General features: G+C 42.8%; 1 protein-coding gene across 1 annotated transcript in view; it reads left to right on the top strand.

The window, feature by feature from the left end:
- Positions 1–15,455, top strand: part of LOC120977274 (solute carrier family 22 member 5-like) — a 142,038-nt gene that overhangs the window by 110,562 nt on the left and 16,021 nt on the right. The window contains exons 5-6 of the mRNA XM_040405132.1: positions 4,255–4,381; positions 13,255–13,355. Of these exons, the coding sequence (XP_040261066.1) occupies positions 4,255–4,381; positions 13,255–13,355 (228 nt within the window). The remainder of the gene's footprint in view (positions 1–4,254; positions 4,382–13,254; positions 13,356–15,455) is intronic.

Below are 15,455 nucleotides of genomic sequence, written 5' to 3'. Positions count from 1 at the left end.
TTGGCGAGAGGGCCAAATCAAGGAATGGCGATGAAAAGAGCTCCTCGGAATATCTGAGTGTGGGATCACTTGTTTGCCAAGACTCTCCATGGTGGGAGGAAGGAGGATCAGGGTGAGGTTTCTGTTGACCAGACTCTTGGCTTCTAAGACTGGACTTTGTGGAAGACAGGGTGGTGCTTAACCGACTGGAAGCATTATCTGCTGCAATCCAACCGACCACCTGGTCGCACTGGTGTGACTTTGAGAGTGGTGTCCTCCGCTGCCCTGTAAACTGGGACATGAAGCTAGGTATCATGGATTAGTGTGTTTCTTGTGCTCTGGCAGCAGGCACAGTTTCACCGCGCCCAGGGCCACGGCCTCTGCGTGCACCATCAGCAGCACAACCACTTCCCCGTCCCTTACTGCTTGCCTTGAGCATATTAAATGGTATATATGCTTGCAAGTATGTCACACGTACAGTAGCGCAGGTTTTGTAAGTGTATGCACAAATAAATTAAACTGAATATCACTGATATTTAGGATGCGCAAACGTTATACAGGAGATGTAGCGCAGGTAATGTCTCTGTCACCAGCAGCGAAAATATTAAACTGAATGTCACAGATATTTAGGATGCGCAAATATAATACAACAGATGTAGCAGAGGTTGTGTCACTGTCAGCAGCGGCCAAACAATTGCACGCAATTTAGCGCAGGTTGCACTAATAATATACACTCACCTAAAGAATTATTAGGAACACCATAGTAATACGGTGTTGGACCCCCCTTTGCCTTCAGAACTGCCTTAATTCTACGTGGCATTGATTCAACAAGGTGCTGATAGCATTCTTTAGAAATGTTGGCCCATATTGATAGGATAGCATCTTGCAGTTGATGGAGATTTGAGGGATGCACATCCAGGGCACGAAGCTCCTGTTCCACCACATCCCAAAGATGCTCTATTGGGTTGAGATCTGGTGACTGTGGGGGCCATTTTAGTACAGCGAACTCATTGTCATGTTCAAGAAACCAATTTGAAATGATTCGAGCTTTGTGACATGGTGCATTATCCTGCTGGAAGTAGCCATCAGAAGATGGATACATGTTCTCATTCTGTTTACGCCAAATTCGGACTCTACCATTTGAATGTCTCAACAGAAATCGAGACTCATCAGACCAGGCAACATTTTTCCAGTCTTCAACAGTCCAATTTTGATGAGCTTGTGCAAATTGTAACCTCTTTTTCCTATTTGTAGTGGAAATGAGTGGTACCCGGTGGGGTTTTCTGCTGTTGTAGCCCATCCGCCTCAAGGTTGTGCGTGTTGTGGCTTCACAAATGCTTTGCTGCATACCTCGGTTGGAACGAGTGGTTATTTCAGTCAACGTTGCTCTTCTATCAGCTTGAATCAGTCGGCCCATTCTCCTCTGACCTCTAGCATCCACAAGGCATTTTTGCCCACAGGACTGCCGCATACTGGATGTTTTTTCCCTTTTCACACCATTCTTTGTAAACCCTAGAAATGGTTGTGCGTGAAAATCCCAGTAACTGAGCAGATTGTGAAATACTCAGACCGGCCCGTCTGGCACCAACAACCATGCCACGCTCAAAATTGCTTAAATCACCTTTCTTTCCCATTCTGACATTCAGTTTGGAGTTCAGGAGATTGTCTTGACCAGGACCACACTCCTAAATGCATTGAAGCGACTGCCATGTGATTGGTTGACTAGATAATTGCATTAATGAGAAATAGAACAGGTGTTCCTAATAATTCTTTAGGTGAGTGTATATTGTAGCCAGATAAAACAATATTTCTTAAAAGGACTTTTGGGTCTCTAACACCTTTCAAGACTGAACCCTCCCTAAGAAAAAAAAAACAATTCCTGTCCCTTCTGCTGCAGCTCTCACTGACGAAGACTGAGCCGAAACACATGTCATCGGGTGCTAGGCGGGGAGGAGACTCGAGCATCGCGATGCTCAGCACATTGCGGTGTTCGGCCGAACATCGCGGTGTTCGAGTCAAAATGGTGTTCAGATGAGCATGCTCGCCCAACACTAGTTGCCACCTTACAAGTAAGGCTACTTTCACACTGGCGTTTCTGGGTCCGCTTGTTAGATCCATTTCAGGGCTCTCACAAGCGGCTCAAAACGGATCAGTTCAGCCCCAATGCATTCTGAATAGATAAGGATCCGTTCAGAATGCATCAATTTGACTGCATTTGGTCTCCGTTGCGTTTTTTAGGCGGTCACTAAAACGCAGCTTGCAGCGTTTTGGTGACCGTCTGATGATGCGGAGCCAAACGGATCCGTCCTGACTTACAATGTAAGTTAATGGGGACGGATACGTTTTTCACTGACACAATATGGTGCAATTGAAAATGGATCCGTCCCCCATTGACTTTCAATGTAAGTCAAGACGGATCCGTTTTGACTTAGACCTTTTTTAAAATGAATAATGCAAACGGATCCATTATGAACGGATACAAGCATTTGCATTATCGGTGCGGATCCGTCTGTGCAAATACAAGACAGATCCGCACAAAACACGAGTGTGAAAGTAGCCTAACATCAATAGACAATCTCGCTCTATAGTGTGTATGGACAACTCCTCCTTGTGAATATTGCAGAAGAGTAAGTGGGATTATCACACCTGACTGGTCAGAATCTCCGTAGAGTTGGATTTCAATATTACTAAGCGAAATAATCTTACAATTTCTTATACTGTAGGTCAGTGATGCCCAACCTACGGCCCGCGGGCCAAATGCGGCCCGCAAAGCTGCGTCATGCAGCCCGCGCAGTGACCGGACTTTATCAGCGCAGGGAGCGCTGCGAACGGCACAGGCAGCAATTGCCTGCAATCTCCCCGCCCAGCGCCGCCTCCTAGCTAATTTATTTACTGCCTCTGTGAAATTGAAGAGAAGCGCCATAATCTCTCACAGGCGCATTGGCAGAGGCATTGAAGTGCGCATTCACAGTCTTCCTGGCCTCTGCCAGTGCGCCTGTGCGAGATTACGGCGCTACTCTTCAATTTCACAGAGGCAAGGCAAGTGCAGTGAATAAATTAGCTAGGAAGCGGCTCTGGGTGGGGGGGGATATCTGTGGATGACACTGAGGGGGGGGGGGGTGTATCTGTGGATGACACTGAGGGGGGGTGTATCTGTGGATGACACTGAGGGGGGGGGGTGTATCTGTGGATGACACTGAGGGGGGGGGGGTGTATCTGTGGATGACACTGAGGGGGGGGGTGTATCTGTGGATGACACTGAGGGGGGATCTGTGGATGACACTGAGGGGGATCTAGGGAGGGGTGTGGGGATGTTGGGGTGGGAGCTCTGGAAGGGGTGGGAGGTCCGATAGGTATGTGGGGGTGGGAGATCCGGGAGGGAGGGGGCCATACATTTTTTTGCTATGGGGCCTAGTCATTTCTAGCTACGCCCCTGATTGGTAAGATTGGGCGGGCACTGGAGCGATAGAGCGCCCTTCTGTAGGAGAAGCCGGCGGGAGATGAAAGGAGGAGGGGCCAGCTCCTGGTGGTGTCGGGCACACGGCGCAAGCATGGCGGTGGAGGATCTGACTGAAGCCTAAAGACCAGACATCAATGTAGACCTGCAGAAGAAGGTGACAGCGCAGTATGTGATGTATACATGTGTGTAATATATGTAGTGCAGTGTGATCATCACATACTGCACTACATACATTACACACATGTATACATCACATGCCCCCTCACAGTAATAATGCCAAGATATGTGCCCTCTTCACAGTAGTAATGCTCACACATGCCCCCTCACAGTAGGTATGCCCAGATATGTGCCCCCTCACAGTAATAATGCCAAGATATGTGCCCTCTTCACAGACGTAATGCTCAGACATGCCCCCTCACAGTAGTTATGCCCAGATATGTGCCCCCTCACAGTAGTTATGCCCAGATATGTGCCCTCTTCACAGTAGTTATGCCCTGATATGTGCCCTCCTCACAGTAGTTATGCCCTGATATGTGCCCCCTCACAGTAGTTATGCCCTGATATGTGCCCCCTCACAGTAGGTATGCCCAGATATGTGCCCCCTCACAGTAGTAATGCTCACACGTGCCCCCTCACAGCAGTAATGCTCACACGTGCCCCCTCACAGCGTTTGCATTTCTTTCTGGCAAAGCTACCTGGTTCCGGCCCGCAAAATTTATACCAAGTCTAGTGCGGCCCTCAGACGAAAAATGGTTGTGCACCACTGCTGTAGGTGATGATATAATAACACCTTAAAAATGACTGTCTTATTGCAGGGTCATCCCAGAGTCTCCTAGATGGCTGCTATCACAGGGCAGGATCAGTGAAGCTGAGGAGATCATTAGGAGAGCTGCCAAGAAAAATCGCATACTACCACCTGAGATATTATTCAATCCTTCAGAGGTAAGATGCTTTCCATTTGAATGAAATTACTAATGTGCAGTTAATTAACAGAAAGGTCCTACCACATACAGTCTATAGAAATATTATTTCAGCCTTTCCTTATGACTGGAACATGCTTTTTATTGGGGGATCATAAAATGACAGGACCAATGGCTGAGGACTGCTGTTTGGATGGACGACACATAGCATAGACTGGGTTGGATCAATTCTTTTACTTTTCCTGTGTGGTCTGGAATCAGGCGGGTCAGACTGCCATGCCTGGAATTGACATCTATGTTTTTAATAGCTGAAAACGATTTGTTGGAAGAATGTACATTGTTACATATTTGGCATACAAGGACATTTATCACACTATTTCGCCTTAAAAAACTCACAAATTATGGTGCTTACTAGTTTAGTGCCGTAATTTACAAATTTTCTTGCCACTCAAAGTGGTGCGAAAAGTAGGTGTGCTTAGCGGGAGGGGTGGGACCACACACTGCCTGACAGATATAGCTGGTGTAGATTTGAATTTTTGGCACACAGATTGCCTATTAAGAGGCCTGAGTCTCTTAATAAATGTAATGTGTTCTGTGACATCAGACTTTATAGTATACTAAGACTTGTGTTTGACTTGGGTTACGGTTTTTACATAAGGTACAGAGTGGTATGTCCCTGTTAAAAAACAGACAATTATTACAGCAGTGCTTCCATGGTTGTGTGTCGCCCCCCAGTGGTTGCAGGAGCGCTGTGGAGGAAACCGTTGTGATAATGGGCAAGTAATCTAAAAGTGATTGGGTTCAGCAGGGCTCACCAACAGTTTCCTAGTTTATAAGCATGAAGCGTAAAGGGAACCTGTCATGTTGAACATGGTGTCTGAGCTGCAGGCAGTATGTTATAGAGCAGAAGACACTGAGCAGACTGATATATAGAATAGAAGAAAATAGTTCCAGCACTTGAAATAAAACTCAGTTGCACTTTATTTCTTCTTGTAGCATATAACTCACATGGACACAAACCTTCACCCCAGCATGGTTTACGTGTTTCGAACACAGGTGTGTTCTTAGTCATAACCTAATGAGACTATCCTTCCTGGGCTTTAAATACACTTCACACCCCCAATCAAGTCAGGGGTGGGCATATACAGTATGTTACACCATTCTTTCTCTTGTAGCAGCAATTTCTGGCTTGGGCTACTCTCACACTGGCGTTTCTGGGTCCGCTTGTGAGATCCGTTTCAGGGCTCTCACAAGCGGCCCAAAACGGATCAGTTCAGCCCCAATGCATTCTGAATGGATAAGGATCCGTTCAGAATGCATCAGTTTGCCTCCGTTCAGCCTCCATTCCGCTCTGGAGGCGGACACCAAAACGCTGCTTGCAGAGTTTTGATGTCCGTCTGATGAAACTGAGCAAAGCGGATCCGTCCTGACTTACAATGTAAGTCAATGGGGACGGATCTGTTTTCACTGACACAATATGGTGCAATTGAAAACGGATCCGCCTCCCATTGACTTTCAATGTAAGTCAAAACGGATCCGTTTGCATTATCATTTTTTTTATTTTTTTTAGTTTATGGTAATGCAAACGGGTCCATTCTGAACAGATACAAGCGTTTGCATTATAGGTGCGGATCCGTCTGTGCAGATACCAGACGGATCCGCACCTTAACGCAGGTGTGAAAGTAGCCTTAGCAAGATAACAGACTCCTTATGTGCTTCTTTAAATTTCATAATGGCGTCAGGAGATGGAAATTTTTAATTTTGGCATAGACTTCAACCACTGGTGGGGCTCTGGGATCACTATCTTATGGCTGGTGAGAGCCCAGAAGAAAAAGGTTGAGCAGCTCTGGGCTGGTATTAGGGTTTATGTAATGCAGACTTTGGTCTTGTTCAGCTGTATCCTGTCTAATACATGACATACGAGCTCCCTGTGGGGAGGAACTGAGGATATATATAATATATATAATCTCTATACAGAGTGGTGGAATATGTTGGCACTCTATTAATTTTTGATACCATAATGGATCATACAATACAGCTTTCGAAAATTCTTGCCTACTATTAGCTAGATGAAAGAATTTCAGACTGATACACAGATAATAAATGACCCCTTAATAGTCTGAGCGGACATACAGTTAGGTCCATATATATTTGGACACAGACAACATTTTTTACATTTTTGTTCTGTACATTACCACAATGGATTTTGACCAAAACAATTCAGATGCAGTTGAAGTTCAGACTTTCGTCTTTAATTCAGTGGGTTGAACAAAATGATTGCATAAAAATGTTAGGAAGTAAAGCATTTTTTAAACTCAATCCCTTCATTTCAGGGGCTCAAAAGTAATTGGACAAATTAAATAATTTAAATTAAGTTAAATTAAATAAAATGTTAATTTCTAATACTTGGTTGAAAACCCTTTGTTGGCAATGACTGCCTGAAGTCTTGAGCTCATGGACATCACCAGACGCTGTGTTTCCTCCTTTTTAATGTTCTGCCAGGCCTTTACTGCAGCGGTTTTCAGTTGCTGTTTGTTTGTGGGCCTTCCTGTCTGAAGTTTGGTCTTTAACAAGTGAAATGCATGCTCTATTAGGTTCAGATCCGGTGACTGACTTGGCCATTCTGGAATATTCCACTTCTTTGCTTTAATAAACTCCTTGCTTTGGCTTATGTTTTGAGTCATTGTCCATCTGTATTATGAAACGCTGACCAATCAGTTTGGCTGGATTTGAGCACATAGTATGTCTCTGAAAACCCCAGAATTCATCCGGCTGCTTCTATCCTGTGTCACATCATCAATAAACACTAGAGACCCAGTGCGACTGGCAGCCATGCATGGCCAAGCCATCACACTGCCTCCGACGTGTTTTTCAGATGATGTGGTATGCTTTAGATCATGAGCTGTACCATGCCTTCGCCATACTTTTTTCTTTCCATCATTCTGGTAGAGGTTGATCTTAGTTTCATCTGTCCAAAGAAAGTTCTTCCAGAAGTGTGCTGGTTTTTTAAGATGTTTTATTTTAGCAAAGTCCAATCTAGCCTTCTTATTCTTGAGGCTTATGAGTGGCTTGCACCGTGCAGTGAACCCTCTGTATTTACTTTAATGCAGTCTTCTCTTTATGGTAGATTTGGATATTGATACGCCTATATCCTGGATAGTGTTATTCACTTGGTTGGCTGTTGCGAAGGGGTTTCTCTTCACCATGGTAATTATTCTGCGATCTTCCACCACTGTTGTCTTCCGTGGGCGTCCAGGTCTTTTTGCATGGTTGAGGTCACCAGTGCTTTCTTTCTTTCTCAGGATGTATCAAACTGTAGATTTTGCCACTCCTAATAATGTAGCCGTTTTTTCGGATGGGTTATTTCTGTTTTCGCAGATGAAGGATTGCCTGTTTCACCTGCATGGAGAGCTTCTTTGACTGCATGTTTACTTCTCAGCAAAATCTTCAAAATGCAAGCACCACACCTCAAATCCACTCCAGGCCTTTTATGTGCCTAATTGAGAATGAAATAATGAAGGAATTGCCCACACCTGCCCATGAAACAGCCTTTGAGTCAATTGTCCAATTACTTTTGGTCCCTTTAAAACAGCGTGCCACAATAAAGGAGCTGAAACTCCTAAACCCTTCATCCAATTTTAATGTGGATACCCTCAAATGAAAGCTAAAAGTCTGGACTTTATGCCAATGTCCATTATATAACTATAACTTGAATATGTTTTAGTAAACAGGTAAAAAAAATATACATTTGTGTCAGTGTCTAAATACATATGGACCTGTATTGTAAACCCCTATCGCTCTTTGATTTCAGATCTCATACATACAGCAACATCACAAAAGATAATGGGCAAGTAATCTAAAAGTGATTGGGTTCAGCAGGGCTCACCAACAGTTTCCTAGTTTATAAGCATGAAGCGTAAAGGGAACCTGTCATGTTGAACATGGTGTCTGAGCTGCAGGCAGTATGTTATAGAGCAGAAGACACTGAGCAGACTGATATATAGAATAGAAGAAATTAGTTCCAGCACTTGAAATAAAACTCAGTTACACTTTATTTCTTCTTGTAGCATATATCTCACATGGACACAAACCTTCACCCAAGCATGGTTGACGCGTTTCGAACACAGGTGTGTTCTTAGTCGTAACCTAATGAGACTATCCTTCCTGCGCTTTAAATACACTTCACACCCCCAATCAAGTCAGGGGTGGGGATATACAAACCCCTTGGTAAGGAATGCTCCTTAACTTGCCACATAGCAAATAGAATCCACATATAAAATTACATCAAATGCGTTACCTCATGCTGTGAGGTAACAACCAATATATAATCCCAACCAAAAATTAGATCCACAACATAAAAATACGCACAATGTGAACGAAATAAAAAGGAAAAATTGTACAATTAATTTCCTTTGTTTACATTGTCAAAATTAAAATAATGAAAGAATTAATACTCTTTTGACAACCTATAATGGAATTTGCTTTGCATTTGCAAAAGGGAAACATGAGAAAAGTAAAAAAAAATGTATGTCTTGCACTGCTGAACATAAGTATTTGAACACCTGAGAAATAGCAAGAATTCTGGCTCTCAAAGACCTGTTACTGTGCCTTAAAAAGTCCACCTCTACTTCACTCATTAATCTAACTTAGTAGCACCTGTCTGAGCTCTTTAAAGACACCTGTCCACCCCACAGTCAGTGATCAGATGGCCAAGAGAGGAGAGAAGGCACTCATAGGTGAGGGTAAACAGATACATGTCCCTTCCCCCTAACCAAGATGAGAGAAGTTACTCACCTGGTTTGGTTTGTACTGATTGTGGTGCAACCTTGGTGGAGGGAGGTTCGAAGAGTGGAGGTTGTCTGGGTTGATGCTGCCGGATGGTGTCCGAAACAACCCTGGGCGGGGGCCAAACCGCCACTTGGGTGGGTATTGGAATATATAAAAAAAAGGTCTCGTCTGCACTGGATACGTGCGGCGAGCCAATGGACTTAAGGCGCAAATCACAACCCGAGCTTGGATACGAGATTTTTTATTTTGAAAAGACAACGCGTTTCGGGGTACTCAGGACCCCTTTATTGAGTCTGAAAAAACATACAGGTTGTTACAGTGGTCTGTAGCAGTGTAAATAATCAAAGGTGTAAATAATCAAAAGTTCATAGTAGTAGTTGGACAATAGCTAAAACAGTGTGTATACATACGTGCGTACATGCACACATACACGCATTTATATCTGTATATATAAAATTGTTTGGATGCGTGGATAGATCAATGAATGAAAACAAAAACATAAACGTAATATATATCCATAAGTAATAGATTGGTTCAGTGTTTTGGCTGGATGATTGTTTACACAAATGATAAAATAGAGGATAGAAGTAAAAAATAGATAAAAAAAAATGGCTAGTCAGACGCCAACTACTACCATGGGCAAGACCAAAGAGCTGTCAAAAGACAGCAGAGACAAAATTGTGGACCTCCACAAGGCTGGATAGGGCTACGGGGCAATTGCCAAGCAGCTTGTTGAAAATAGATCAACTGTTGGAGCAATTGTTAGAAAATTGAAGAGGCTAAAAAAGACTTTCAGTCTCCCTCGGAATGGGGCTCCATGCAAGATCTCACCTGGTGGGGTATCACTGATAATAAGAAAAGTGAGGAATCAGCCCAGAACTATAAGGGAGGGGCTGGTCAATGACATGAAGAAAGCTGGGACCACAGTTTCAAAGGTCGGTAGAACACTACGCCGTCATGGTTTCAAATCATGCATTGCACGTTTCCCCTGCTCAAGTCATCACATGTTTGACGTTTGCCAATGACCATCTGGATGATCTAGAGGAGGCATGGGGAAAAGTCATGTGGTCAGATGAGACCAAAGTAGAACTTTTTGGTCTAAGCTTCACTCATCTTCTTTGGAGAAAAAAGAAGGATGAGTTGCATCCCAAGAACACCATCCCTACTGTGAAGCATGGGGGTGGTAACATCATGCTTTTGGGGGTGCTTTTCTGCGAAGGGGACAGGATGACTGCACTGTATTAAGGAGAGGATAAATGGGGCCATTTATTGTGAGATTTTGAGCAACAACCTCCTTCCCTCAGTCAGAGCATTGAAGATGGGTCGTGGCTGGGTCTTCCAACATGACAACGACCCGAGGCACACAGCCAGGATAACCAAGGAGTGGCTCCGTAAGAAGGATATCGAGGTTCTGGAGTGGCCTAGCCAGTCTCCAGACCTAAATCCAATAGAACCTCTTTGGAGGGAGCTGAAACTCTGTGTTGTTCAGCGACAGCCCCGAAACCTGACAGATCTAGAGGAGATCTGTGTGGAGGAGTGGGCCAAAATCCCTGCTGCAGTGTGTTCAAACCTGGTCAAGAACTACAGAAAACGTTTGACCTCTGTAATTGCAAACAAAGGCTTCTGTACCAAATATTAACACAGATTTTTTCAGGTGTTCAAATACTTATGTTCAGCAGTGCAAGACAAATACATTCTTTAAAAATCATACAATGTCAATTCCTGAATTTTTCTTTTTTTTTTATTCTGTCTCTGAGTGGGAATGCACCTACAATGTGAATGTCAGACCCCTCCATCATTTCTAAGTGGGAGAACTTGCAGAATCACAGGGTGTTAAAATACTTCTGTTCCTCACTGTGTATGTGTGTGTATATATATATATATATATATATATATTTTTTTTTTTTTTTTATTATATTATTAATTCATTTTAATATAACTTAATACTACATAAGCTCTGGTGACTTCAGCCTAAAAATCCAGAATGCCTCTCTCTGTAGAATAATTTTTTTAATATCTCATCACTTTTTCTATTGCAAATGTTTGGAAGCTTTTCATGCTGCGGTGAAGTGTGGATAAAGTGTTTGGCTGCGTTTGATGTACCCAGGCAGGAAGGATTAGGCTACTTTCACACTTGCGTTTGGTGCGGATCGGTCATGGATCTGCACAAACGCATCCGTTCAGATAATACAACTGCATGCATCTGTTCAGAACGGATCAGTTCGTATTATCTTTAACATAGCCAAAACTGATCCGTCTTGAACACCATTGAAAGTCAATGGGGTACGGATCCGTTTTCTATTGTGCCATATTGTGTCAGTGAAAACAAATCCGTCCCTATTGACTTACATTGTGTGCCAGGACGGATCCGTTGGCTCAGTTTCGTCAGATGGATGCTGCAAGCAGCGTTTTGGTGTCCGGAATGAAGGCGGAACGGAGTCAAACTGAGCTAAACTGATGTATTCTGAGCGGACCCTTATCCATTCAGAATGCATTAAGGGCAAAACTGATCCGTTTTGGACCACTTGTGAGATCCCTGAACGGATCTCGCAAACTGAAACCAAAACGCCAGTGTGAAAGTAGCCTTAGTTATGTAATTAATATGTTCTAATATTCTAGTTTTAAATTTCCTAGAACTGCCTACGTACATGAAATCGCAGTCAGCACACCGTATAATATAAACTATACAGAAATAACTGGCAATGCGATCCTGAGGGCTAATATTCACCAACCTATGCATACTATTAAGGGCATTCCTGTAGGAGAGCTGATCAGAGCACGCAGGATCAACACGTCTCGACACAGAACCTGCAGGAACGCTGCCCATGCTTGTAAGGCCTCATGCACGCGGCCGTTGTTTTGGTCCGTATCTGAGCCGCCGTTTTGTGCTGTCCGCATCTGTTGTTCCATTCCGTGGCCCCACTAAAAAAAATAACATGTCCTATTCTTGTCCGTGCTTTGCGATCGTGTGCATGAGGCCTAAAGTGAATAAACGATAAACCACATCCCTTAAATTCTGCTGCAAACAAGAGACGATCAGAATTGCCTTCTGGTTGTTCGGGGGTGGAGCAGCAAGAATCCATTGTTCCTATGTATTCCTGTTTCACTTCATTGCACAGCCATGTAAGGTGAGCAGACTTCTCACCATCCTTTTCATCTCTCCTCTGCTGACGCCTTGCACAGTGAAGCAGTTTGTGCTCTTTTATTTTATTAGCACAGCAAACAGATTTTCAAACTGTTAGAAAGTAAAACCTAATCATATTAAAAAGTGACAGGTTTTTATTGGCCCCTTTAACTCAAGAATTCTGCAGCTTGATGTTACTTTAAAGTCTACTTTAAAATATATAAAAAGTTCTACATACAAAGCATGTGCTGTGTTTTTTGGCATTTATTTGTTGAAGTTTTTTTTTAAACTCACTATTGTGTTTTTGCTCCAGGTTTTACTATAGAACTTGAAGAATATTACAAACTAAAAGATGGCACCAAAAACAATTGTAACAAACCGGTTAACAAACACTTGAAAATCATGATTGTTTTTTACAAGCATTTAAAAATGGTGCGAAAATAGTGTGAGAATGAGCCTTTCATTATGAAATATGAAAGTAGTGAAGTGATTTTTCAGGATTAGAAAAACGTGGCTGCTTTTTTTCCCCAAAAAACAGTGCCCCACCTGTCCACAGAGTCTGTTCCATAGTGCTGCATCTCCGAGCCATTGAAATCAGTATGGTCCACAACCTTTGGACAGTGGTGGTGCTGTTTTTGGAATGTGTTTCTAATTCTGTACAGTTTAATTTCCAGTAAGAGTCATCATGATGTCTATGGTGTACAATAGATGTTACCTCTGAATTGTTCAGTTTTCCTATCTAGCACATCTGGAAGTTGTACTTTACATAACCTAGCACAACTTGCCAATATAGAATATGATGACTGCGTTTTTCCTTTGCCATTAGAGAGACATGTCATATGTTATATCTATACTGGACGAAAGCAGAATAAGAAATGCAGAGAATATTGTATTTCCCCTGGAGTCAATTATTTTATGTAAAAAAAAAAAAAATTATAAACTATGTTGTTAATTCTTTTGGCTTTTTCTCATTGCTGTCATAGGTGCAAGACCTGAAAGAGCAATCTTTCAAGGCTTATACATTTTATGACCTGCTGAAAACTAGAAATATTCGTATTGTCACATTTCTATCAATTTTACTTTGGTAAGTGGAAGCATGTGTTTTGGTCAACATTGGCTGAAGACTTTGGGGGGAGAGTTATCAGGACTGGTGTTTTCTACTCTAGTCTTGCTATCCCCTGCTCTGCCAGAGGATGCTCTTATTTATGATGAAGTGCACTCCCTGATCATGAAGTAAGCTCATTCTCTGGCATGTTTTAGAAAGTGTCCAAGGCACCATTAAATAAATGCTATTTGCACAAAAAAAAAAAAGAGTAAATGTTTAAAAAGTTGCAAATCCACAGTATGTAACTTTAACTCTCGTTTTCTGGTATATGGGGGTTGATAAATCTTCCCTTAAAGTGCACCTCTACTTTAATAGTACTGTACTTTACATAAAACTTTAGGAAGTGCATCATCGGACACTCCTGAACTGATATTTATTCTGTGATAATGGTTTGAACATGGAGGTCCTATTTAAGTCATGTGCCTGGCAAGGATTGTCTTGATGGAAATGTCCATCAGATCCTCAGAACCAATTGTTTTGTGGGCAATTTTAAAAGTGACTCTAAGTGAGGCCAGTAAATATTTTTATTTTTTAAAGGATCAGAATGGAGGGTCATACTCTCCTCCCCGATTCTTTGCCACTCCTGGGTCTTCTGCCAGTCAGTATTTCCTGCACTCTCTCAAAACACATGAAAATGAAATCACTAGCTGAGAGGGGTCACTACTGTGGTCATTAATTGGCTGACCAGTCAGATTTCCTGTGTCACGATGGACCAAGAAGTAGAGACCGGCAGGTGACCTCTGAAGCATGAGAATGGGCGCTGTGGGGGAGCCGTGAGTTTTTTTAAAGCTATTCTGACCCTTATTAAACCAAATTCTCCTGAACAGATAACCTGTGGTAAAGTCACACTTACTGAAAACTGGACTGTTCCCATCAGGTCAGTCCCAGTCAATATGTCTTATCAGGGCATATGGACATCTGCTTTCCCACCTTTATGAGCCACCTCAGAAAGCCACTAACAAGGAGCATCTACTCAAGTAGACTCACTTTGAAAAATATTTGTCCTATTCAGAGGAGAAACCCCTCCACAATTATGGCTGGTGAAAGGTTTTACTAGATCAGGGACAGTTGAATATTTTAGTTTTAGTTGGGTCCAGGTGAAGCGTTTATATCTGAGTTTTTTGCCCTTTGGCTATGGTCTCAAAGGGGAAGTTCCAGCATTGTTTTTATGCCAATTGTGGTGCCAACAGATTCACTGTAATTTACCCCAGAAACTTGAAATCAAAGGAGCAATCCCACAAACATTTTTATTCTCTGACCTGTTAGAAAGGTACATGATGTAAACTGTAGTGAAGGTAATCTTCTTACCAGTGACTGCATTTGTGAGTTATCCAACCAGCACTCTGAGTTTTCAAATACCACAACATCTTATGTATGGACAGGGAGTCAGTTTTTCTATGTATTCGTATGGGCGCCTCAATGTCAGTTTCATAGGAATGAATAGAGAAGTAACTGACTCAGTTGGAGATAAGAGTGTTGGGCACATGACACAGCTGAGGATCAGAAGTGAGGTTATATCTCACAAATACAGTCACTGGTAAGAAGATTATCTTCACTACAGTTTACATCATGTACCTTTCTAACGGGTCGGAGAATAACAATTTTTGTGGGAGTGCTGCTTTAAAGTTCTAATCTACCTCTGCTCATAGCTGATGCATGTTTGATTTTCTGGCACACAGACTGCCAGAAAATGCATGAAATTTGTAAATTCTTAATACATTTGTCCCAATCTCACTTTCTCATCCTTATCATTGGGGGACACAGGCTTGACCATGGGTATAGCTGTTGCCGCTAGCAGGCGGACACTAAGCACAAAAAGTGTAAGCTCCTCCCCTTCAGCTATACCCTTCCTACAGGGACTAAGCTAAATCAGTTTTAGCTTAGTGTCTGTAGGAGGCAGACGCCTGCACTCCCACCCAGGAGACGGGAGACTGCTCCTTCCCGTTTTCCAGAAGCAAAGGAGGACCAGAGGTTCCTAAAAAAAAAAAAAAACTCTGTATCCCACCAGCGTTCGGATAACCACGGCTGTCAACCGCAAGTCCCCTCTGTTCCAGTGTAGCGTCCCTCCCCAAGGGGCCA

Source organism: Bufo bufo, chromosome 1 (assembly GCF_905171765.1).
Source record: "Bufo bufo chromosome 1, aBufBuf1.1, whole genome shotgun sequence".
NCBI classification, from domain to species: Eukaryota; Metazoa; Chordata; class Amphibia; order Anura; family Bufonidae; genus Bufo; species Bufo bufo.
Note: the sequence above shows the minus strand (reverse complement) of the source record. Positions and strands in the feature narration are given on the sequence as shown.